At 38.4% G+C, this 25267-nt stretch overlaps 2 protein-coding genes across 4 annotated transcripts; both read right to left on the bottom strand.

Annotated features, from left to right (window-relative positions):
* Window positions 1-267: 267 nt before the first annotated feature.
* LOC146464720 (ras-related and estrogen-regulated growth inhibitor-like) lies at window positions 268-12022 on the bottom strand. 2 transcript variants are annotated; one of them, XM_085129257.1, is made up of 5 exons: window positions 11885-12022; window positions 5316-5451; window positions 3662-3718; window positions 2240-2313; window positions 268-1734 (listed from the first exon to the last, which is right to left on the bottom strand). In XM_085129257.1, the coding sequence occupies exons 1-5, from the start codon at window positions 11930-11932 to the stop codon at window positions 1270-1272; spliced, it is 780 nt and encodes a 259-aa protein (XP_084985383.1). In that variant the 5' UTR covers window positions 11933-12022; the 3' UTR covers window positions 268-1269. The 2 variants fall into 2 exon arrangements, with proteins under 2 accessions (XP_084985383.1, XP_084985384.1); XM_085129258.1 differs by lacking the exon at window positions 11885-12022 and adding an exon at window positions 6493-6650.
* A 1895-nt stretch (window positions 12023-13917) lies between these two features.
* Window positions 13918-23277, bottom strand: LOC146464719 (ras-related and estrogen-regulated growth inhibitor-like). 2 transcript variants are annotated; one of them, XM_085129266.1, is made up of 5 exons: window positions 23259-23277; window positions 21649-21781; window positions 18768-18824; window positions 16108-16181; window positions 13918-15495 (listed from the first exon to the last, which is right to left on the bottom strand). In XM_085129266.1, the coding sequence occupies exons 2-5, from the start codon at window positions 21734-21736 to the stop codon at window positions 15103-15105; spliced, it is 612 nt and encodes a 203-aa protein (XP_084985392.1). In that variant the 5' UTR covers window positions 21737-21781; window positions 23259-23277; the 3' UTR covers window positions 13918-15102. The 2 variants fall into 2 exon arrangements, with proteins under 2 accessions (XP_084985392.1, XP_084985391.1); XM_085129265.1 differs by lacking the exon at window positions 23259-23277 and adding an exon at window positions 21927-22187.
* Window positions 23278-25267: the final 1990 nt, after the last annotated feature.

Genomic DNA, 25267 nt, shown 5'->3' with positions numbered 1-25267 from the left:
CGAAAGCAGCCAAAGTAAAAATATAGGGGAAACAAAATGTACAGAAACCCGGTAACACTGAACTATAAACCAGAATTCATACTTGGCAATCCATTCCTGAAGTCTGGTTTGAACAGCTTTGAGGGGGGGGGAACGTAAATACAAGATTTTGTCCTCGTAAAAATGCTATGATATTTAGTACTGTCATACTTGAGGTAATAAAGGACAACGATTCAAGAGCCTTTCTGAACTAAAATTCTGTGGTTAATAAAAGTAATAATTCCATAATACAAGTAGTTACGGCTGTTTATTGTTGCCAGTTTGGCGAACAATTTTATTTCACTTTTGAGTTCTGCAAAGTGTGCAAGGCTACAGAACGTTTTTCACATCCTGATTTAAAAAGATTAAATACCATTTTAAATATATTAACAGACGACGTTTTTTCGGCTGTTGTTTTCGCTTAGATGAGTCTGTCATTGGTGAAATTCGTCGCAAAACATTTCGGTTGCTTCCGAACATGACTTGGTAAAGTTTTTCGAAGACTGCTCAAACGATAAAGTAGAACAATTACATTCCTGTACATATGCAGGTACAGAAGCGTAAGTTGTTACAGTAAATGTTTTATAGTATTCATATATCTATATTCACTCTCAATACTCGTCATCCAAGCTCAAGAATTATAACTTATACCGAAAGAAAAACGTTTAATGTCACGGGAAAAGTATTTCTCCGCAGCTTATGTCTTTCGACAGTCAATCTTAAACGCCTTAACAATAATCCGCGGCTTTAGCATAACCAAGTGGGTGATTATATTTGGTAAACTCGCTATATAATTGGCTCCTATGCACAGTCTGTTTAAGCCATTAGAGTGATTACGAAATAGTATATTCGTTTTAGTGTAAATCTTGATTACTAGTTGAATAGTTATTTTAATGTTTAAAATTGCACGAGCTTAGCACCTTTTCGCCGCTTATTAAGTATCGCAGAATAAACCACAATAACAGGAGGTATCGTGGCCAATCAGATTACAGGCTGATTCGTGATAGAATGCTAGTATATTTTACACTAAGAATTGACACACGCCCCCTGGTGCATGCATGCGTTTCTTTCAAGCAATTCAGTTCAAACTAGCGAGCTTGCTAAATACAAGATAATTTCATGTGATGTCAATGCTACGCCCCTTGATCACAAGGCGCATGTCATCCCTTGACGTAATAAGAGCCGAAGATGATGTCATTTTCCAGCTGTTTTAACTTTTGCTGGATGATATATTTGCAAGTTCGTTCCTTTTCATAGAGTAGCAGTTCTTTCTCTTGTGTCAATAACATGCAAATGTGAACTGTCAACAGGAGAGTGTGTCTTACTTCTGAGTCCGTTCTTGACCCGCCTCATGAGTGGCGATTTTGAGCCGTTATTCTCCCTGGAGTGTTTATTGTTCATAGTAGCTCTCACTGAACCTCGCAGCACATCCTGGGTGCCGTCATACCCCTCTGAACTAGAAATGATATAAAACTCACACCCTAATTCCATAGCTAGTAATCTTCCCTCGTACTCTGTGACATTTTGTTCATATTTAAGGTCTTTTTTGGTGGCTATTAAGAATATGGCTGCTTGAGAAATGTTTCTTGCCTCCATGAGGTATTTGACGATGAGGACAGCTTCTTTGAAGGAAGAGCGATCTGTGTTAGAGTAGAGTACAAAGTACATGTCGGCCATGTCTCCTGAAGAACATGCGTCGATTTTCTCCACAGAATTCTGAAAAGTTAAAAAAAAAAAAAAAAGAAACAGTTTAGCAATGACATGCTTTCATGTGCTGATCTGTACAATTGCCAAGGAATTTAAAATTGGAAACGCAAACACAAGATGTGTACACGAATACATCTAGGAGGAACCGCCAACAAGCAAAGAGTGAAACCCAGTCTCAAACGCAAACCAAACAATCCTGTACATGCGTGAAGAAGATGCAAAGATAATATTTTTGTTTAGAAGTGCACTGTAAGTGCATCATGCTAGAAGCGAGACAAATGCCAACGGCTAGATTCTTACATCATGTACTTCAAATCTCACTTTCACTTTTTAGATAGAAAGAAGAGATACAAATTCTTGGTACCCGACTGCAATCACTTATCAGCAAGGGAGTATCAAGTTTACAGGGCTATATGTTTATTACTTGCTTGTTATTTTATATGGTATGTGAGGTCTCAAACGTAAATGCAAGAAGCGAACAAGTCTGGACCTTAATCTTATTAATTCTACTTACTTGCCCTGCAGTGTCCAAGATTTCCAACAGAATGTTCTGACCATCGACTTCGACGCGATGACGATATGTTTCCTCTGAATAAATGAACATATGCAGGACATTAATGAGTACTGTACCATTATAAAGATGCAAGAGGAATAATGTACGAAAAGTTCTTAGCGTGTTGTTGGGGGCGCCGGTGTGTTCTTCTTGGTTTTTACGGTGTTTCTTTGCAACGATTATTGTACAGCTATTTTAATTAACGTTGTCGGATCAAAGCTTAAAGCTTAAAGACATCTTCAAAGAGGCTGCCACCTCATCCATTTGATATCCTAATATTTAATAATAATAATAATAATAATCTTTTATTAGGAAGCTTTCGTTCACTAAATTTGGTTTTCAGAAAGGTCCTATAAAGATTAAATATACAAAAGGTTAAATAATACAATATATAAGACAAAATTACAAAATGATAAAAACAGCAATTCAAACTAGAAGCTGAAACTACAAAGACTTAATGATCATCGATGGGGTTAAAAACTTCAAATTGATAAAAAATAAAAAAATTATAAAAGCAAAAAAGCTAAAACTACAAAAATTCTTACCGATAGGGTTAATTAAAAAACCTGGCAAACATGTTTCGCTTAAAAGTAGCAATATTCGGCGCATTTCTGGTCTCTCTCTCTAGTTCATTCCAGTCTTTTAGAGAGTGATGGCAAACTCTCTGCTTTCCCCAATTTCTGGTAACACGGGGTAGTCTGAGCATGTCTTTGTTCCTTGTATTATAATTATGAATGTCACTGTTTGTTAGTAAATTCATAGAGTGGTCCATAAGTCCATTAATGCACTTGTAAATATATATACAACGATGGTAAGATCTACGTTGTTCAAGGTTCAGCCACTTTTAAAGTTACCAGGGCATCAGTAGCTGACGAATAAAGTGGCCTGTCTAGAATAATTTTTGCGGCCTTGTTCTGCAAAACCTGTAGGGCGTTCATAAGAGTCACGTTGTTCTTGTCGCCCCACACAAGATCGCCATAATCAAAAACTGGAAGAACAAGACTGTTGTAGGATAGTAGACGAGCGGTGAAAGGTTTCTTTCATCCAAATGGCTCGCGATCGAATATCTTCACTGGACGGACGAGGCATAGCCGATTTTGATGAACTTATTCGTAAAAGAATCCACAGAATCTTGAGGTCTTGTCTTATAGCTTTATACTTTGATGCGACAACGTTAATTGAAATAGCTGTAAACGAACGAACCTATCACCAAAGGCCAATCTCGTACCCAGAGTCCTCTCAGGGTCTTTGGCCAGCGGTTGGCCGCCGGGGAGCCAATCAAAAAAAAAAATTTTTTTTAGATTTCCCAGAAACCGAAGAGCCTCATGGAAAACAATGGTAAACGTGAATAGTGTGCATCCTTTGCCATCACTTGCCGCTTACCTAATGTACTGTCGTATTCCCCAATGAAACGTTTTGTAAGAAGTCTTACTGTGAAAGCTGCAAAGACAGTTACAAGAAAATCAGGTGTTGATACACTACATGGTGGGATCAAAAAAAGTGAAAATAATTAAAATATAACAACACAACAACAACAACAACATCAAACAAACAAGAAGAGACACAGTTTTGATCTTGCTGTGATCAATTGCTGCAACCCTGTTCCCAGTGTCCTCTCATACTCGCCACGGGGGCCGAGTAGGAGAGGACCCTGGGAACGAGGTTGCAATTACTGTACTACAGAACAGTTGTAGATTGCATTTCAGACACTGTGTAAAGCAAACATCTAATTTTGTTCTGCTTCAAATTAACTCTATCAGATAATTTTGGTTGGCCAAAGGTGCACTTTTTCGAAACCTACGGGAGCTGCATGGTCATAACATTGGTTGCATACGCCGGTTGTCCAGCATTTGTACATGTAAGTTACAAGTTAACGCAAACTGACGTGACGCTTTATAAAACACTTTTTATTTCTTATTAGAAGCTTAGTTTCTGGGGCAAACTAACAATCTGTTTTATCCGCTTAACATGTTGCGAGAGAAACCTCTGGGTGGGACCAGGACCGAAGAGTAAGCACAAACGTTCGCGAAAAAAAAATTAAAAGATTTTCAGAAAACAAGCAAAGTATATTCAACGAATTGAAAACTTGTAAAAAACAGAAGTTTCAGTTCAACAATACGATTATCAATACCTTCTCAGAAAGAGTCCCTTTAACCCTATCAGAATTTTTCTTCAGTGGAATGTTCCTGGGCGTGTTTGTTTTTCTGTATGCGTGAGCATTCTAGCCATTTACGGAAGCAATTCAAACAAACAAACACGCTCTCTCATTACGTCTTTTGTCACAAGACACAAACAAGTTCTATGACAGTTTCCAAAGAGGAATCAACCACTAAGAATGCTTCTATTTATGTTCAAGCACATTTTCCGGTGATGAAGTAGGTACAACAGCGACGCACTCTATTGCGAGTAAACAACAGCACAGTTTCGTGCGAGCACGTATAACATGTTTTCACCGCTGTTTACACAACGACTCAGGCGCACGCCTTTTTACTCAAGAATGTTTTGGAATGTCAAGGCCAACCACTTTGACAGGGTAATATTTGACAAGTTTAGATTTTTTTATTTTGAGACTTTTAATCCACTGGATCAAGTGAAAGAACTTCAGTTTTAATTTTTTAAAATAAACTGATCTAGAATTGTCTTCTACGTGATTATTAACCTAATCTACGATGCGACCTTTCACCTGCCCTCCGTTGAAATCAAGACTTTTGTTATTCTCAAAGTGACTGTGAATACATCTTTGAAAGAAAATAAATTTCGTATCTCGCTATTGAGTGAGTTATTTTTAAATCCATAACTGCTTTTATTTATTATCAGTGGTGAAGACGTATTGCAAAGCAAAACTTTGTCGTCTAAAGTAAAACAATTAAGCATTAAGTGAACATCGGCTACGTAAGAGAAACGTGACTGTTAACAATAGAGATGACAATTACATGAATCGGTGACCTTTTTGTGCGATACATCCTTTGTTCATTAAAAATTTCCTGCATAAACAACGAAGGCAAACAGGCATGAACGCCTGTTTTTTTCAACATACCTGATTTTCCTACTCCGTCTTTTCCCAAAACAACACACCGAATGCTCTTCAAATTTGCTGTGTTGTTCACTGAAAGTGTTCGAGGTTTTGTAGGGATTTCATAACTTGCTGGCAGAGCTACACCCATAGATCTCTCCTGAAAATCAAACCAGAACTTATATTAAAATTGTAGTGTATATTACCTCAATGAAAGGGCAGTCAATCGCGTATTGTCCACGCTGCGTGTGGTCTTAGTTTTGAGTAATTTTTAAAAGTTTGTATGTCAGTTGCCGACGAGAAAATTGGCCGAGAAAATTGTTCACTGGCCAATTTTCCATTTCCCTTGAAGTCCCAAATCGGATTGGAAAGAAAAATAAATAAAAATGCTTTTCTTCTAAAATACCACAACACAGTGCCACTGTGCTTGAATGACCATACTTTAGGAGTTATCCGCACACTTAAAAGTTCGAACCACCATTTTGTTTTAACTTAGCGTTCAGTGACTTTGGGTGAATATCTCCTGGTTAATAAATTGATTTCCTTCTCAGATGTAAGGTCAACTATTGGTTAAATGTGTTAAGGGCTTGAACACTTATCGAGATAAAGTATGACTAGCTCCATGCACATGATCGAAGAGACAGATTTTATCGCAAAATCAATTTTTAGTGGAGAAAAATACTGATTCAGCGATGTAAATACCCCGATGGAGTAATTACATATGGTGTAATTAACAGCTTACTTAATGGAAGCGTGGCCTTTACTGTTATCCTTGAGGCGACGTTTCGGTGATTTTGTCCTCAGGGCAGCAATGAAAGCTAAATAAATCTGACTCTAAATGACTCAAAGTAGGTAGGATAATTTTCTTCAAGTAAAAACGAATAACAGAACGAAGACGGCCGTTTGCAGAACTACACTGTTTTCAAAATGCTGAGAATTGAAAATTCAAAAAAATTCAACTTTGCTAGCTATCAGTTGAATGGTTTCATCCACGGACGCAATACTTAGTATACAACCGCCTTGCACGGCGTATTAAATAAACAGCAGCCTCGTCAGAAAATACTATCGTACTCGTAGCTCTTTCTCTTTTGAATGGTCACGCTCAGGGTCTGAAACAATTAACTATCTTTCCACAGAACTCTGTACTCATATACAAAATTAATCAATAATCACGTAAGAGAACGATAAAGATATTTCCTACCATTTTCAAATGTCTCTTGAATCTTTCGCACGAAAATTCAGTCCAATTTTTGTCAGTCCTTTTGCTTCAGTATCAAATCTCGTATGAATTGCCTTGATTTGTTTTTTCTGCTTAAATATTATTTACCGAATTGACGTCATACCTTTCCGGGCGATATTCACTTTTATTGGCCTGTGCTTGGAATTGAATTGTGGAATTGTCGGGAACCGCTGTAAAAGGACTCCAGGCACTCTCTCATTGGATGTGAAAATTATAAGGAATGCGTATGAATCGTCCTTGTGTCAAGTAATCACTGCCGTGATGGGTTTGCTTTTTGTAAGCCAAGACTGTTATTTTGTTTGTGAAATATTCTCTCGCAGCAACGTCACGTCCCGGTGATGTAGGGTCCACTTCGGCTGGCATGAAAACAATACCCCTTACTCAGCCGACGTAATTCATTAACCTTCTCTTAGATAACAATTATTTAATTGTTCTTTCAATTTTGGAATATTGCTGGTTGCTAAACACCCAAGGCACAAAGCGAATAGCCCATCCAGATCAACTTGTTTTCGATCTTCACTTCATCCTTGAATATGTAATTCTAGCACTTTATCTTCAGCTTTCATTAATGCGGCTTGTTTTAGAGGAATACTTTATATTCCGTTTGTTGCTTTGATAATAGCTAGTTGACTTCGAAATAATGATTTTGACCTCAAAACAACGGATATTATACAAAAAACAATGAACCTGCAATTAGGCGTTGCTTATTATCATACCGAAAAGAACAAATCATCACATTTTAATTTAGCTTGCATGTTTAAATAAATTGGTTGCGGTTTTGTGCATTTTTGTGTACTTATTTCAAGCTGCCTAAACATGCTCGCTTACTATATTACTAACGTGCAAAGTATTCAAGATATTTGGTTGTATTTACAGCTGCTTACATATCTTCTTTAGGTGTTTTGATCGTAGTGATAAAGTTCCAATTTTACCCTACTTGAGTCACGTTCACTTTCAAGACCGTTTAAGCGCTAGCGGAACAGTTACCTCTTTACGATGAATCCGCTGACATGTAGGTACTTTATCCCAAGTTTCTCGGCCCAGACATCTCTACTATCCTTCTCTTGCGAGAACCTAATATAGCTGTCTCTATTTCGTATTCGATTCATTTCGTTGCGTAAACTGACTTAAAACAAGCTCCTGTTGATAGTTATAAAAACGAAATTGTTTTTGAATTGATTTCTGTCAAATCTAAGGAGTTATCAGCTGTATTTGTAACAATTTATGAGAAGAATTTTATAATAGCTAAGAAATGTGCGGAATTTTAATTATTTCCCATCCTGCTTTGCATGCCAGGTTTCACAGTTTTCGTGTCGTTCAATTCTCTCGCGTGTTTCTTAAAATTCACCTTTTTCCCGAAATGGGCAGACAAGGCTGTTGTCATAGAAAATTATCTTCAGAAGAAATGTAACGACCTGAAAATTCACGTTTTGTTGCCGCAATTTTTTTTTCAATAGTGTCTTTGGTGCCAGATTTCAGTGTTTACTGAGAGAGAAAACATGCGAAACATATACGAGTTCATTTGTTCGAGACCTTCTAATGAATCAGTGACTTTCAACTGTAGAATACTTCTTTAAGGAGGTTCGCAATGGTTTTTCATTGTTGTAGTGTTTGTGAAGTGATGAAAAGTTCCAAAAATTCATAGCTGATCATGTGGGCAAACTATAGGCATCTTGGTTGCTCTGTTGTTGGGTAAAACGGTGGCTCTGACATCAAAGTAGTTACCGTGGCAACAGGTCAGCACCACAAAAGGACCTCTAAATTTCAGTTATCTCAAAACTAGGTCGGGGACCTACCGTTTTTATTACTTCGTTGGAAAGCACCCTAAATTCTGTAATGACTCCTCTGGTAATAGGACAAAAGTTATTCAGTAGATCTTATGTTATCGAAAAGGTATTTTTTCACCTAAAGAAAATTCTACTGGATAATTTTCTCCCAAACGTTTCTATTAGAAATGGCATACTGATTGTTACATGCGTGCGAAAAAATCAGGATAGCTAGGTTACCGCAAAAAATTTCGGGATAAAAACGAATGTTTCCTGTAGGTTTACATCCGGTTCGCACGAGTTTTACCCCGCATTTCCACTTCCGGTGTACCGGTGCGCGCGGCTTTTGATGAAGATTTTGAATCATTTAGCTGATGTATGCACCTTAGCTATGCCTCAGCTCAAAACTCTTTCGACTGAGCCTCCTTAAGCGAATAAAGTCAGAGTCGCATTCACTGGCCTCGGGAGGAGGTGTAAAATATGCGCGTGCAGAGCCGCTACGTAGGGCAAAAAACAGTCTATCAGTCTAATCTATCAGTGTAATTTTTTTCCTATCACGCAGTTACATTTGACGAGGTGCTTCTTCACCAGTCTGCGGAATATTCCGTTTGCAAATGTTTGGGTACCATACCCATGCACATTTCATCAACAGAAAATCGACTGAAGAAACACGTTGGAATAAATATTACGAGAAATCGCTTTACATAATCGGGTACAAAATATACACTCAGATAAACATGGCTACGGAGAGAGTTCATTTATCCATGACAATATTAATCCTGTTCTCTTGCTTGGAGAGGGGTGTAGGGGCGGCTTGAGGGGGTGGGGTTCCACTGCCATACTGACAGACCTTTACAATACTTGTGTTCAAGACTACTGAAAATCATTTCTTTCCCGCTCCTCTTTTTTTTTGGTCAAAATGACTGGAGTTTTGACGGTCATGAGATGTTTTTATGGAACTTCTCTTTGCTTCAGTCGCGGTGTTAGGTGGACGCTGGCATTCTTTTATGACCACGACTGTTGAATTCGAACGTATGAACAGTTTAATAAACCATACCCTATCCACTGATCCTGTCACGTGCGAAATTGTTAGCCTTCATCAAACAAGTGATGTGTAACTATCAATACCCCATACACTCAAGTATGTACTTGAGCCCCTAAGTGAGATCCTATTCATCAACCTTGCAAATTAATCAAATATATTTGAACTAGTAGATAAGAGGGTTGGTTTCTAAAGAAAAGTTGGTGATGCGTCAGTGAAGGAGTGAAACAAATGTTGATTAGAGTTGATACCGCAAAGAGATTCGAGTGCTCTGACCGAAGGGCTAACGCTCGAAACGTCAGCACTCGAATCTCTTTACAGTGACCAAATTACCTTATCAACTCTGTTGATAAACCAAACATTCATATTTGAATTAGCATTTGCTGGGCAATATAGTCTGAATAAATAATCAGACATCAGCACAGATCGGAGAATATTTGAATCCAGTTCACTAACACATTCCTTATCGTACATGTCATGAAGGTCAACATATATGAGCTAAACAACGATTATTGTGTCTTCAAACGTTTCATCAGTCGAGGGGGCCAAAATTATATTGATCCTTCTTTGTAAGAATGGACTCAAACCGGAAACTTTTATTGAAATTGAGGTGGTTTTAGAACAAAGGGATATTGTGCTTTATTATTTATTTGATAACATGTTTAAAACAAGTTTAACACTTCATCACGGGTTATGGGCAAAAGAGAATCGCGATAATCATATTAGTAAGTCTATAACATGCATGAAAACAGGGGTAACAAAGGTGCATTGTCAAGGTTTCCTGTTCGGTATCCGTGAATGCCGCCAGTTGAAATGAATCATCTTCATTAGATATTCGCAACACGTTTCGATCTAGTAAAAGTTAAGTTATCTACATAACAGGAAGATGACCTATCCCAGGTCCGGGGGAAGAAGGAGGAAGTACTCCATTAAGTTTATACGGGAAGGCTCCACTCGAATGTTCAATTCCTTATAGTCTTTCACATAACAAACTTGGTGCTCGTTTCACATAGATATCCCTCAACTTATTCGTACAGCATGACTATTCACACTAATTTTAGCGTTGCAATTCAGTCTACGCAGTTGTTGCTGCTCCATTTACCGCTGTCCTCTCGGATCACAGTTTACCTTGCGACCCCTCGAAATTTTCGCAACCTGCTCCTATACTACGAATTTCAAAAGAGCACCCCGTCCGGAAGCCCCCCCCCCCCCCTCCCCCGGGGTGACCGATCAGTTCTCCAGTTGCCTTAAGATTTCCGCCTTGAACCACGCTTTGCCGACAATCCTGCAACGGCTGCAAGACCCACAAACCCTTAATTTAGTCTGATAAAATTTAAAACTGAATCATTTGTAAACCACAGGGCGCGGCCCGCTTAGAGTATCAGAGAGTTCCACTTTTCGTATTGTGATGAGCTAACTTAGATCGAAAGACTACCTGCTGAAGATTTCAGCAACAACAGATCCGCATAGGCTAGCATGACGTTTGTTATGCCTTTTTTGCTAGGGTGGATAGATGGATGATATTCGAGTGTGACAGACTCTCATTTAGCTATACTCCTGCTGCTTTGTGTTCGTATATTTGTTTTTGGAATTTTTAGTCTTGTCCTGCAGTAATTAATTTAGATGTTGAGGTGTCTGCGGGTGAACTTTATTGAATCAGATTTAATTGAGCTGCGTATCCTAAAGATAAACGGCTTTTTCCGTTTCGAGCCACAAATGCATGCTAATGCTCTACAACGCAGCCCACGTCAAATGTTCTTGCCGTAGACAAACCGGTATTTCCTTCTTTATTTTTAATCCACTTGGGAACAGAAGCATTAGCGCTGTTGGGTGGGACCAGTCGCTTGGAATATCGACTGAAATTTTTCCTCCTCTATGCTGTAGACTACAAGTGAAGCCCTACTATTGCGTGCGGAATTAAGCAAGAATGCAGACTCCCCGCCAAACGTTTCTCGACATAATGTAAATATGGGGGTGTGGGACTTGGAGAGACTAACTATAAACTTCGTTTCTGGAAAGAAAGAGAATATGCCATGTGCAGCGTAAACGAATGTAGCTTTAACGGAAGAGGAACATGGCGGCCTTATTAATAAAATAATTTGTCGTATGAATTGTTTTCCCCTTAAAAATGGATTACATATAAAGAGCTTCGGTTAAAATTATAACTGTAGTTTACTCGCAGTATTTTCAGCAGTGCTTATGGTCACAGTAAATCAGTAAAAACGTCGCAGAATAAAGTAAATGATCCTTTTATTTTTTCCTTCTTTACCCGCGGTGTTATGCTTGTCTATTTCCCGGCTTTCCGATAAAACTTGAAAAAAAATTGACAATGTCTTGTAAACACACGTTATTTTCCCACAAGAACTTTCTTATTTTCTCTGCGTCATACGGCATATTACTGTGGAAAGTTATTTCTTGCAACAGAAATCATGCCTTTACAGCGTTTTCTCATGAAATGGCAAATAAACCTTGCAATGCTAACGTTAATCCGCCCGCTTACTTCCTATTTCGTTTAAAGTGAAATATCAAAGTAAAGCCTACTTACCACGCTTTGCTGTCTTCGCTTTGGATTTCTTGTCTTCCAGCTAGGCATCTTGAATTCGCTGAGGTAGTTCCGCTAAACTCTGCAGCAACTCGCTGTGTGTTTATAACGTGACTATTCTCGCCAGCCTGCCCAGCCCACACTCACGTATATGCAGTTAGAGATAGTGTCCCGCTGTGCGATGCAAAATACTGGAACAAGAACCAGCCAGACTAACAAAAGGGACACGGCCTTAGCTTGACCGGGGAAACTGTGGTTAGATTCCAGGTCAGTATCCCGCTGATGCAACATCAACTTTACAAGGGGCTCACTTACAGTGCAGGAAACTTGTTTACAAAGCAATAGACGAGTTCCGACGAATCAAATTGCGGGGACTTTTATGCGATCCAAGCGGTCTGACCCATGGGCGATACTCTGCTAGTTGATTGACAATGGTTTCTATTATTAAGTGTGTCTTTTGTAAGAACTGACAACAAAATTCCGGATGAAATAGCTAAGGTTCATGGGAATGTTTTGTTGTAAAATGCGGCAAAATTAAAATGTTGGCACGGCATGAATCGAGCGCAAGGGCCAAGTTAGCTTGAAAGCCCACCTAAATATGGCAGTCGGTTGCATGTTTTACATCAGGGAAAGCTTCTGTTTATTGCTCGCTAAATGGCTGTTAGTTAACTATTTTGTCTTGAAGCCAATCTAAGCGGTCATATTTGATTCCAAGCAGTTAAAATTCCTTTGGGCAAATTATGCATGAAGTGATCTAGAATTGGAACGGTTTAGCTGTGTCTCGCATATCTATATGTGAAATTGGAAATTTCGCCGTAGCAAAGGCTTGCCATTGTTGTAGTCAGAGGCCTTCGAGTTTCCGAACAGTGTCCCTAAATTTGAAATTCCGTACTCACCGGAGTGGACGAACTTTCTGGCATTCGGCGTGGATTAAAATACCGTAAAACGTTGACTGGTTGATTTTAATCTTTATCACTAGGAAAACGCTTAATTAAATTTCCTAATCATAAGTGTCCTTTATCCACGGCCACTGTCTTTTGCCATTTCATTTTTAGCTGGTGACGAGCCTTCACTAGCAACCTCGTTCCCAGGTTCCTGGACCCTAGGAACGACATTGCTTCACTGGGAGGTTTCTTGGTGACGTCACAGGAATGATCAAAAGTATGTGATCAAATGCGGGCGACAGTGGCGAAAATTTAAGCCTGGGAATTAGACAAATGAGATTCAACATTGCAGCAAATAGGTTGTAGCTTCTTTTCCCCCTTGTGTCTTGGATTTTATTACAACTGAGAACTAGCATTAAGCACTGCTAGAAAGTACACCGTCAAGCCTTAGAGTAAACGATCCTTCGTCAATAATCTCTTTGAGCCTGCTGATTCATGATTGGCCAAACTTTTAAGAACGTGTTGGGAAGATACTCAGGCTGATCTGAAATTTAGTTAAGAACTTTTTGAAAGTTTCGTTCGATCAAAAGTATAGTCGAAGAGCGCTAAATGCTAGAATACACCTCACGTAAGCTACAGTATGTTTTTCTTATTTCAAGGCATATCACTGTGTCCCTATTTTGGTTTATCTCTATGTTGATTTACAGCGAAAAACTTTACCTTGTAACTTTTTAAAACAACCGTGGACGTTTTGAGATTCAAATGACCAAAAATTAAAATTAACAACATTCAGCTACGGAACAATGTCAATTTCAAAATCGGTAGACGTTCGTATAAAAAAAATTAGTTTAAAGGAGAAAAGGAAAATTTGAACGAAATAAGAATTTGACGAGGAAGAATTGAAGATTAGCAACACTAGAAGAATCGACTGCGCACATAGTGTTTCATAACCATCTTTCTGAAGTGTGAATTTGTTTATCAACTGTTGCAGTTGATTTTTTAAACGTTGTCTGCATAACGAAGGTTAAACTAAAGCAGTTATGAGTTAAAATGAAGAGAATTTTCTCTTGACGTTTTTGCGTTTGCAATCAATACGGTCAGTTGAGCTCTCTCAGTATTTTGCAGGTGTCCTGGCATAATTTGAAACAAAAACAGTGGCTACTACAAATGACCCCTTTATTTAGTTTATATCTTCATTTTACAGTTATAAATATCACAAATTCATTCTATACACGTTTGGGCAGTTCATTTGAAAGTATTTACATACCAGATTTGACAATATTTACAACAAAACAGAAACAATCCTATCTACGTTAGCTAACCTAAAATAAAGCCTTCTTATGGAAAACCATTATTGGACTTCATAAAACAGGTCTAAAAAAAGGTGATTTACGAAGGGAGAAAGTACTTACTGCCCATCATGCCTGATGGCACCGGAAGGCAGCAACGCCGTTTTTCTGACCCTGTGCACCAATATGAATGGAGGAAGGCGTGGCGCCAAGGAGGGTACACAATTTTTCCCGTATATGAAGCGTAAGTGGTACAGATCGTTGGGTAAATCATCAAGGTAAATACGTTCTCGTTTTAAAACGCAAACATTTCGATGGTTTTGGCAATTTTTACACACTAAATCGATGGAAAATGGTGGCACGTTTTATCCAGAACGAATACATTCCCGGCGGAAATAGAAGCAGCCTTTCGAAGACACCTACATGGGAAATGCTACAAACACCGTGGGCGCGTCTATTTGTTACATGCGTAAACAACTTTTGTAACGTTTTCTGGCAGCGTATTGGCGTATTCGAGTCCTTTTGGTATGGAATGGCAAAGGAGCTGCGAAAACAATGAATGGGCACGCTTACACGTAGGCTGCAAATAGGCGATAGGTCTTTGAGCTTTTCTCTAACGTATTAGTGTGGATAGATGTCGGGGCATCCAAGACATAGCACCTTATCGAAACACGCGTGTGGTACACTGACTAGTCTGAGTGAGAAAAATTGGTCAAAACATGAATTGTTGAGTTAAAGTTCTTATGAGTCACCCAAAGTCTAAAAATTGGGTAACTCTGCACAGCGACTTTATAATTTTTATAACAACTTAAGTTTAAAATTTGAGAGTTTTTCTTCCCATGCCTTTCAACGACTTCGTTGACTGAAGTCACTGAACTATATGTTTATGTAAATTGTGTAAAACGCCAATAATTTACAAGGAGAAAATATTTTTGCAGTAAGTTAAATACAGTTATTTGGTTGTGTCGGGACTGATGCCCCAATGGCACTGTACACTTTTCCATTTTGGCTTCCTGTTCTTTATGGCCGGGAGCTTTCACTGTTTTCATTAGGAGACTGACTTCTTTCGACTCAACACATTGTCAATAAACACCCTTATTGAGGGCGAGCCCTGTTTCTGTGTGTTCACAAACTGCTTTAGAGTATTATACAAAACATTTTGAGAGTCATCAAATCCTTCCGAAACTGACAACTGGTAGAAGCCGCATTCCAGGGCCTGTGCTAAGAGGCGCCCCTCATACTCGTCAACTTCTCTGAAGTGCTTTAGATCGCACTTGTTTCCAAGAAGTATTAGACACGCTGGGTTGACGTTCTTCGTTTTCAGAAGGTATTGGCAGAGAAGGGAAGCTTCTTCAAACGAGGACCTGTCTGTTGTCGAATACAGAACGAAGAACAGGTCTGATCCCGTGTGCACGCAATTGTCCACCTTTTCCAGGGAGTTCTACAAGAAACAGAAGAATTAATAAGGGAAGGGTTGTCAGAACTCCAATCGCGGTATCTTATTCACCCTTGCAAATTAACACAATTTCAAGTAGACAGATAACGAAAATAAAGGCAGCCATCCAACTGCGAAGTTTGAGAACATCCGTAGTCAAATGCCACCATGTGCACTCATGCATTGATTAAAATAGGTTTTCAGGGAACTCACCAGCAAAAATAGTCTTAGGATTGAGTGCAGGATTGCAAGATGGAAGCAGAGGATTGCATTTCAACAAATTTGATTTCGTTACAAGAAATCAAAATTCAAGCCTTGTGATGAAACTTTTCCTTTTTTTTTTGGCACCTTTTTTTTTTCAAGAGAAAAGAATGAGAACTAATTCTTGCCTCTGGTTCGCAGCGCACCGATTTTTGTTCCTGGAATGTTTAGAGTTTAATTTTGATTTGTTTCACGAATTCAGATAACCCTCAATGGAGTATATATTTTAATCCACCTATTTCCTCTCACCGGTGCAAGTCATGGTATTTCAAGATTTATTAGACAACCGCATATTATTTCAGTCATCTTGTGTTTCTTTAAGAGTTTTAGTTTCCAAGAACTTAATTCAGTACTTACCTTTCCTGCAGTGTCCAACACGTCAAGAGATAAAAACTGACCGTCCAACTCAACATGATGACGGTACGTGCATTCTGCGAGGAAAATAAAGTAAAATTGATTTCACAGATCATACAAGAAGTGCTCCCATGTGTTGCCTTCAACCTCAGTGAAGAACTCCAGTTTCTTGGAATCTGATAGAGGAAGCGGCGGCGCAAAGAATCAAAGCTTAAGTTATACTTGCTAACTATACCGAACATTGACGAAGATGTCCCGATGATTTACGAAAGTTGCCGAGGACTTTCAAAGATTTCCTAATGTTGCCCAAGAGTTTCTAAGGAAAACTTCAGCTACGATTCAATTATGTATTTGCATTAAGCAATTTTTCTTGAAAAATCACTGGAATTTGTTTCAAAGTTCTGTCGCGCCGTTGTGAGAGATATTGCCTGTGTTACGTGCTCTGAAAACGTGTGAAATGAACATGTGTTATTTTACAGAGTTTTTCGGTTGCAGTCAGCTCTGCACAAAGCACAGCTGTCTTCACGTGGCAACAAAACATTGCAAGATTTTCTTACAGTAGGTAAGGTTTCATGCAACTTGTGTCGCAATAAAACTGCGAGACAAGCTGCAGGAGAATCTGCGTAGCCAGTGTAACATAGACTTACTGATCTCCCCATGCCACCTTTTTCTTGTTCGCAATCAGCTTAAAGGGTGTTTTTGTACCACGTACGACAACAATATTATTTCAGACTGAATCTTTTATCTGACCTAATGAGTACAAGAATGCTTAGCTTTTTTGAGTTGTGTTTTCAGTCGAAGTTGTAACTGAATAAACAGTGCAGGAGGATTATAAAAGAGCAATTGTGCTAGAGAAGACGGATTGACGGTGGAAGCAGCCTTCACGTACTTAACAAGTTGCTTGTTTTTAAAAATACAGAGCTAAATTTGTAAGCTGCAGTACAGATTCTGGAGGCCATCTGGCTGTATGTGTCCTAGCCTGTCACGACTTTTTATGACGGACGTCTTCAATCACTTTTTCATTTAAGATGTAAGAGACGTATTCAAAGAGCAACTGGTAACTATCAAAGTTTAAAACCATTTCAGTCCCAAACGTACCGAAAACTACAGGTATTGTTGCCGATAATGGCTCCCAGTATCTGCACGTCGGTTTTGGCTACTTCTTTACGAGGCCGAATAAAATATTGAAACATGAAATTAAAAACTTTAAATTTTCGGCGCAAACGGTATTTTGGTAAGTAGAAATGCTATATATAAATCGATCGCTCAACAAATTGCCCGTGAATTGAAAGAGTGATGGTTAACGTTGCACTGCAGTCTATATTTTAAGTCTATCTTAGTAATTAGCTTAAAAAAAATGTTTACCCAGACAACCAGGACAGCTAAAGAATGTGATGGCCAAAAATTGCCAAATATCTCCTTACGTGTACAGCTTCTGTACATTTTCAAGTGGATAGGAAATCTATCTATAGCTATATATGCTATATGTATTTCACAATAAATGTGTGATGAAATAGAATGAATTTTTTGACTGAAGTCAAAACTTCAAAAGACTTCAGTCAAGACTGAAGTCAATTTTCAAGATATACGTAACTCATGTCTAACGGCCGGATTTAACCAGCGACAAAATTATAAACATATAAGCTTGACTTAAGAGCATTTCTATGGAGAAATGCCGTCACGTTTACAAGCCGATAAACACAAGCAGAGACACAGATCTTGTCTTCACTGAGGATCAACGGCAAATAAGCGCATAAAAAAAGGAAAATAGAAATAAAACAGAGAAAATGGAGACATAGGGCTAAGGATCTTAGCCGCTGTGCCATCGTCTCCTTTCGTCTAGAACGTCTACTTAATTTCTGGCGCATTCTTTTTCGCTATCATATAGTATTCTTATGAACATATATTCATATATTATGAACATATATTCATTCACACTTTGTTTGCGCGTCGTCTGGTCCCCTGGGCCCTACATTCAAAACTTCCGTAATTGTTATGAATCTTTACCGTATCTTCAAAGCCTTTAGCAGTTAGCCCAGTCTCCCACGCGGGCGTTTTTTGGGAGGTCATGGTCGGTTCCAACTTTTGAGTTGGTAGATAAAATCCTAAGCGGTGTAATCATTAAAGTGTAAACTTCTGAGTACAACGTTTATTCCCCTTACAACGTGATTTACTGAACTATTAAGTCTGTGGACAAAATCGTAAATGTAAGCAACTAAGCAGTAATTTCATGTGGTTATTTTGTGGTTTCATGTTATGCTTCCCAGACAAAGTGCTGACAACGGGTAAACAAACAAAAACAAACGAGTTCTGAAACTAAACTCCATCAATTATCTTGACCCTGTTCGTGGTGAATTAAGCGCCAAGTTATTTCATTGTAGCTGATGAATACTAAATGCCTCAGGTTATTTTTTGGAAGCAATTGCATCCATTAGATATATATTGATTGTACAGAAGGTCAAAGGTAATTCTTGGAGACAAAAGGTATTTAAGGTGCTCATGTGATTAGCTTTAATCCAGGAAGTAATTTGCCACTAACAAGAGTTCATAGAGCCTAAGTTTATCGTAACTCGATCCGTATTTAGATGCAGTATGATTGCTTTAATGCGCTGCATGAGAGCATCACTGCTTATCAGACAATTGTGGTAAAAATCTCAACTTACCCAATGTTGTGTCGTATTCTCCTATAAAGCGTCTGGTTAAAGCTCGAACGGTGAACGCTAGCAAACAAAACAAAACAAGTACATTTATATTTTTTAATTTAACACAGCTACCTAGCTATGGTATTAGCAACTTATATCAGATTAACGCAATGCTGTGAAGATATGTACAACAGGAAATCGCGGATATTTCGGAAAAATCGCTGTATATATATTTGGGAGACTGTGAAAATATATGTTCTGCTGGCAGAGAATTACGTACTGATATAATCCTCTTTGGCGTGTCGCAGTCTTAAGCCGTTTTAATACCGACTGACAAATGCACGGTGCCCAAGCTAAACCTCGTTCGCAGTGTGTGCTTTAATAAGACTGCACCGAAAAACTCTACATCTACTTAACGGTTATTCCATGACAGCGGGGCGTTGAATATGAGGTGATAGATACTCGGTCGAGACGCCACGTGAGTGGAATAATTGTTTCATTAAAAAAAAAAAAAGAAACAAGAAATATTGCTAGATCTTACTGATTTCATTATGAAAGACTGACACGAGAAGACGAGTTAATGGTCGCTAGCTCTCGGGCATGGTATCCCATGGCCAATAAACCGGCCAATCAAAACTGTGGAGATGCATTATACCCAATCAGACCCAGGTTATAATAAATGTAGGTAATTATTAAAAAAATGTGGATAAAATGCATGAGAATATCACACTGACTGTAAAGATGTAAAATGAAATAAAATTCTGTATAAATGGTGATTAAAAAGTCTTGTCCTGATCACTGTCAAGTTTTACTACCATAGATTGTGAAGAATATTTTAGATATCTAAATAACAGACGGTCTGTGAGCAATTGGTATTGGTTTGGAGCATCCAAAGAAGAAAAATGGAACTGAAGGATTAATACCAACATATTCAGGAGTGGCAACTGAGATAAGACGCTTACTTAGAACAGTCGAGTAACACCCACTCAATTTTTGTTTCTTTGAGGCAATGCTATGAATCTGGCTTGCTAACAAAGAGAAAGAATATGGTACGGTATCTCCGACCACTCGATCGAGAAATTTTCCAGAAACGTGCAGAGCTCGAGCTAGATTTTCGTTATACCCAGTAACTACATCCGATGACAAAGGTATTCTGGCTCAACATAACTGGGAGATAGCAATCGGAAGGTCCGGAAGATTTTGGATAAAAAAAGATCAAGAAAACACAACCTCAAGTATAACGAGTCGGTTTTTTCTTTGCACCAAGTCCACTCAGGTATTTTTTAAATCTAAAGGTGGACTTTACCGCAAAAATTATGCCCCTTTATCAAAGACATGACAAGCAATAAAAACTGCATTATCAATGATTTAATTTGTTGGCGTAACGGCAACTGCGAGGTGAATGAGTCAAGATGACTTACTGACCCTTACTTAAATCACTCTGTTCGAGCATAAACTATTTCGAGAAAAATGTTTGAAGTCTAAATGCTTATCTTGTTTTCTTAACTGTGCAAATAAGACCAGTTGTTCCAGCATCTAGACAGACACTTTTTACCGATAAATGCCTTTTCGTGACTTGACTTAATTGCCCAAGCGGGTGGCATATCTGCTGCACATGGTTGAGCTCAAGCAAATATTGCAAAACATTTTGCGGTTAAATTTGGCTAAAGAACTCAATTAGTAAACCATGTAAAGTTATATAACATAGCTTGAAATAAAGAGTTCGATTCTCTGTCTGGAATGCACCAAATAAACAAAAATACGAGAGTTTTTAAAATGGAGAATATTTACCAATGCGCAGAAAAGCCGGGAAATTTTAAATCGTGGTCGAGCTTTCCATTGCGTTTGAATTTTGTCACGAATTCACGATTTCTAGGAATGCCAAGATCACTCTGTCTTCTGATGATAATAATTCTTTCAATGTTCCATGCAGTCTGCGTCGTTTAATTTAATTCTTGAGTCGTTTGATATCCTGATCATGGTGAATACAGCAAAAGTCATATCATTGTCAACAAGAATGTTTGCGAGAGTTAAGGTTCTAGAAATGAAAACTGAGCTAGTTTTATCTAGACAGTTAAATCATGCGAGAGATGACGCCTTTGTGACCTTGCTTACAGTCTTTGATGAAACGAAAATAAATAATCCTATAACAACAAATTTCTGATGAACTCTTTAATTTAAGGTCGTGACAAACTGAACTTCGTCGCACAGTATGTAAACTTCAATCAATGTTCTGCAAAAATCTCGTCCATTCTGGTAAATTACGGCCCGAAATGAGTCGTGAAATTGAAGTAACTTCTGTAGCAACCAGTACCTATACATAAACAAAGAAATGGTTCCTCGCTATTTTGGTGCGAGGACGGATATGTGATCTTATACTATTTTGAAAAAACTCACTGTTTTTAAAAGCACTTCGGAAGTTGTCTAGCCATGAAGTCCTCAAGTTAAAAGCCTTTCGATGCAGGTCATCTTTGTCGAATAGTTATCAAAACAATTGGAACTCACAATTAAAATTCCTCCCCGTCTATTCCCGCACTACTTATACTTAATACTGAGTTTTCAGAGTTTGCCTGCAAAGTTTCTTTTACAGAAAAAGGTCGAAAATTTTCCGCCAAATAGACATATACATTAGACTCGAGTGGCTTGTTTAATATAAACAGGTTCTGCTCCAGTTGGGGTTATCAAATGAACACTGACAGAATATTATAATCAGTGCGGTTCAGAAAGTCTTGTGCGGAAAAGATTTACCTTTCCGTTAAGCTTAATTCTAACCATGGGTTCTCGTGGCGTTTTAACTATTAAAAACCACTGCGACTTGGGAAAAGGGAAAAAGTACTGAGTAGCTGTATCAATGAACTTTTACGTAAGTGCGTCTCAAGTGCTTCAGCTTTTTTCAACTAACCTGATTTTCCAACGCCGTCTTTTCCCAACACTGCTATTTGAACATTTTTAACGCTCGATGTAGTTCCGTTCTTTCTTCTCTTCACCATTGGGCTTTTGATCGGCGGTCGTTCGTAAACTGAAGTGGATTTATCCTGCAAAGTCGAAGCAAACACAAGCAGTAATTAAACTCAACTCAGCCAGCACGTCAAGACAAGTAAACTTTCATCGGAGATCATTGGTGTGAGTTCTTGTGAGAGAGATTAATTCAACTCGAAGAAAACGTATTTTCGTGCTCACCATTGTTACTTTGATTAGCAGCAAGACGAGTCAGTACAGTGCATATCACGCTTCCAGTGACCTGTGATAAACTCCTGCTTGATAATTACAGACAGTATATTTGAATATGATCGAATAAAGTACTTATATCCCATCCGGCTGATCACTCGCGGGTCACGATAAGCGTGACAGCCAATCGTGAGGCGGAAATTATTCAACCACGAATCGACTATTAAGCATATTTATATTTTTTGCTATTTATTAGGAAATGTGACAACTTGTTCTTGAAATTTCACTGAATGTCAGGGCTGGGATGCAAACATATTCATTCGACCATCCAATGCGACACTACAAAATAAATTTATATTACTGTTTTAATTAACAATAACTATCTGTGGTTTTAGTGTTATGTAACAACAGCGCATTGCCTTGGACCTTCAGTGCTAGTTGTTTATATAAGTACCTTCGATATCGCATATCGCAAGTCATGGGTTATCTGGACCAAAACCAAAAAGAATTTCAACCATTGAAAGAACTACACCTGTACATGTGAATCCAATTAGGTACTTTTCCAATACACAGACGAGAGATGTGAACTTTACTTGAACAACTGATTAAAGTGTATGATGGCTCTGATCACACTACCAACTATTACTGCGATCACACGTCTTTCCGGACAAATACCACTCGAACACGTTTCTCGTGGTGAATACCGGACATGTTATGGAGTTTGGTTTCAGCTAAAAGCCTGCTTCATGTTGACCTTTTCATTGTTATTGATATTAAGCGGAAAACCGACGAATGAACAGAACAGTGCTTGGTCGAATCAATCGGTTTAGCGGTCTGCTTCCGGTAAAACAGAAATACCGTCATTTAAGCATAAAAAATAATTAGCTATCCAACTACGTTTCATCACAGTGATATGTCCAATCCACCAATATTCACGAAAATCTGGCTACTATTAATCAAAGGTTTTAGTACCAAAGGTAAGAACGAAAGCCACGCGAAAGCCAGCCACTGAATATTGATTGCCATCCACACCCGTCCCTCCTTGAGTAGTTATTTTGGGTGTGGTGTGCCACCTGGAACCGCGAATAACGCCATTGCCGGAACTCCATTACCTCTTTACCTCTTTTCTTTTCTCAGACCAAAATATACCACAATGCATTTTAGATTTTATCCCTAAAATCCTCTTTTTTTCACCTCCTGCAGAAAAATCTTTACCGACCAAACCGACTCCACGTAAGATACACTCAGGTTGAAAGCGGCTCTATAACTTATATAGGACCAGGAGCGGCGAATCAGGTATCTAATTAGCACCTCAGCTGATAAGATAGAAATATAACAACCAACCTTCCTCCCCTGAGCTTGAAGCTAACCTTACGGAATTTGGCCTAAGGCAGTTCTTCTCGAGCTGGGCTCGTCTGTTCAGCGCTCAAGCCAACTTCAACGCACTATGATACCGAATGTTCTGGGGCCGGAATTTTTCTTCCTCAATAATACTTCCTGCTATAAAACAATGGGAACAGAAATTTGCCCGTCTCGTTTCTTCTGGAAAGAACTATCTAATTGCTGACATTTTTGCTTTTGCGAGTGCTTTGATACGAGGCTGATTTGGCTGATCCGATTGGCAAGGATTGTGAAAATAAAATATGACCTCATGTTTTCGTACTTTACCAGGGCACCAGACCTTACTATAACGTAGACTAAAAAGGAGAGTGAAAATTTTTTGACGTCGCGGGATTGTGCTACAAGAATTTTTTTTATTATATACTGAGATAGAAGTGTCTTACTGAACTCAAACTCAACTCACGGTTGTTCAGTTGTGCAAAAAGTCGGTGGAAAATGGCAAGCGATGGATTTGTCTAAAGAAAACTACACGGTTGCTTGAAGATATGAATGTTATTTTATCGTGTTAAAAACAATATATTTTGTCGCGCCGCCGTGTAATATCGTCTATACTGATATATATATATATATATCCTGAGTACACCAGGGAAAACAAGGGGAGGGAGAAAATTTTACTTGGACCTTTTGCTAGATACATCTAATATCGTAGCAAAACAGGGTGCTGTACCTTGATAGACACAACAACCACAAAATTCCCATCGCCTTCCACTTCGAAATAGCTTGGCTGAAATGTTTTCCGGCTGATATACTGGAACCTTCATCTGGTATTCCGGAATGATCCCTGATTATAATATAAATATTTCTGGTTTAACTGAGGAATGGCAGATAGCAGCCTTACTTCTTTACTGAATAGATATTTCTTTCAGATTACTAGATATACAGAAAAAGTTTGGGAAATTTATTTATTTTTTTGAAAGGTTTTTTGAAAGGTTCTCTTTCTCAGTTTAACGCGGCCTGTCCACTCGGAACGTTTAGCAGAAGCGTCTAGCTGAGCTTTTTGCATGCTAGCTATAATTTATAAGTTGTTTATCTTCTAAGTGGTGTGGTTTTACGGTGTGTGAACCATTGTCTATTTAAATTTACACAAGACTAACTGTAGCATCTTGTACTGAATGACACTCGATGATTCAATGAGACTTACTGAATGACTCATTGGCTAAAAGGCAATGATTTGTTGCAATTTTGAGCTTAAAAAACTCAAACATAAAATAGCCGGCCATATGTTTAAATTTCAGATTTTCTATAGCAGAAAGGATGAATTTAAGTTTTCGTTATTTTCAAAAACTACCAAAGGCTGTCTTCTGAATCAAGTGCCAGCTGATATAGCCACCATTAAACCGAAGCAAGCAGGCTCTAAATTTTTAATTTTTTTAAGTAGCTACTTTTCAGTTGTACTCGGTATTGATTTCTTAGTATTTTTTAATGAAAACATCAGCGTTATACCTAACCGGCATTGCTGACTTAATAAACATGACAATAACTCGGCTGAGTCCTGCAAAGTGAGTCAATGAGGGTAACACTTGCAAGTATTGCCTGGCCTGTAATGGGAAAAGTACCACCAAAATTAAAAACTTAGCATCTTTATTTTCCTTCTCTTTTCTTTTCTTATTTTTGTATTTTGTTTTTGATTTTGTTGAAAGTGTTCCCGTGGAACTAGGAGGCCCTTAAATTATATTCGGGGGAAGAAGGTAGCTGGCCTGTTTGGTTGACTGATGCGAACACCGCATTTGGTAAGGTTTTTCGTCCTGTTTTCCAGACAGTGAATCTATTCAGGCCCAGTGCAGAAATTTATATCTCAGTACAGAAAATGTTCTCTAAATTTTGTTTTCGCGTTTCCTCAAAATTTCAGGATGTCACGGAATTGTAAAAAGAAAGAAATTTCCATTTTATATATGTTGTCCAGCACCGCGGCGCGGAATTCCGGATTGTCACATTTCGGTAATGTTACATAA

Source organism: Pavona decussata, unplaced genomic scaffold, assembly GCF_977016875.1.
Source record: "Pavona decussata unplaced genomic scaffold, jaPavDecu1.1 SCAFFOLD_161, whole genome shotgun sequence".
NCBI lineage: Eukaryota > Metazoa > Cnidaria > Anthozoa > Scleractinia > Agariciidae > Pavona > Pavona decussata.
The sequence above is the reverse complement of the archived record's forward strand: the minus strand, read 5'-3'. Positions and strand labels throughout refer to the sequence as shown.

What these genes read in the sequence shown, in the direction of transcription:
- LOC146464720 (XM_085129257.1), bottom strand. Translation starts at nt 11,932, where the DNA reads ATGCCTAGCTGGAAGACAAGAAATCCAAAGCGAAGACAGCAAAGCGTG. An exon ending in AGCGAAGACAGCAAAGCGTG is followed by an intron (nt 5,452 to 11,884) that starts GTAAGTAGGCTT and finishes TTTGATTTTCAG; the next exon opens with GAGAGATCTATGGGTGTAGC. An exon ending in GGAATACGACAGTACATTAG is followed by an intron (nt 2,314 to 3,661) that starts GTAAGCGGCAAG and finishes TCATTTATTCAG; the next exon opens with AGGAAACATATCGTCATCGC.
- LOC146464719 (XM_085129265.1), bottom strand. An exon ending in AGAATACGACACAACATTGG is followed by an intron (nt 16,182 to 18,767) that starts GTAAGTTGAGAT and finishes TTTTCCTCGCAG; the next exon opens with AATGCACGTACCGTCATCAT. An exon ending in TGTTGGACACTGCAGGAAAG is followed by an intron (nt 15,496 to 16,107) that starts GTAAGTACTGAA and finishes TGTTTCTTGTAG; the next exon opens with AACTCCCTGGAAAAGGTGGA.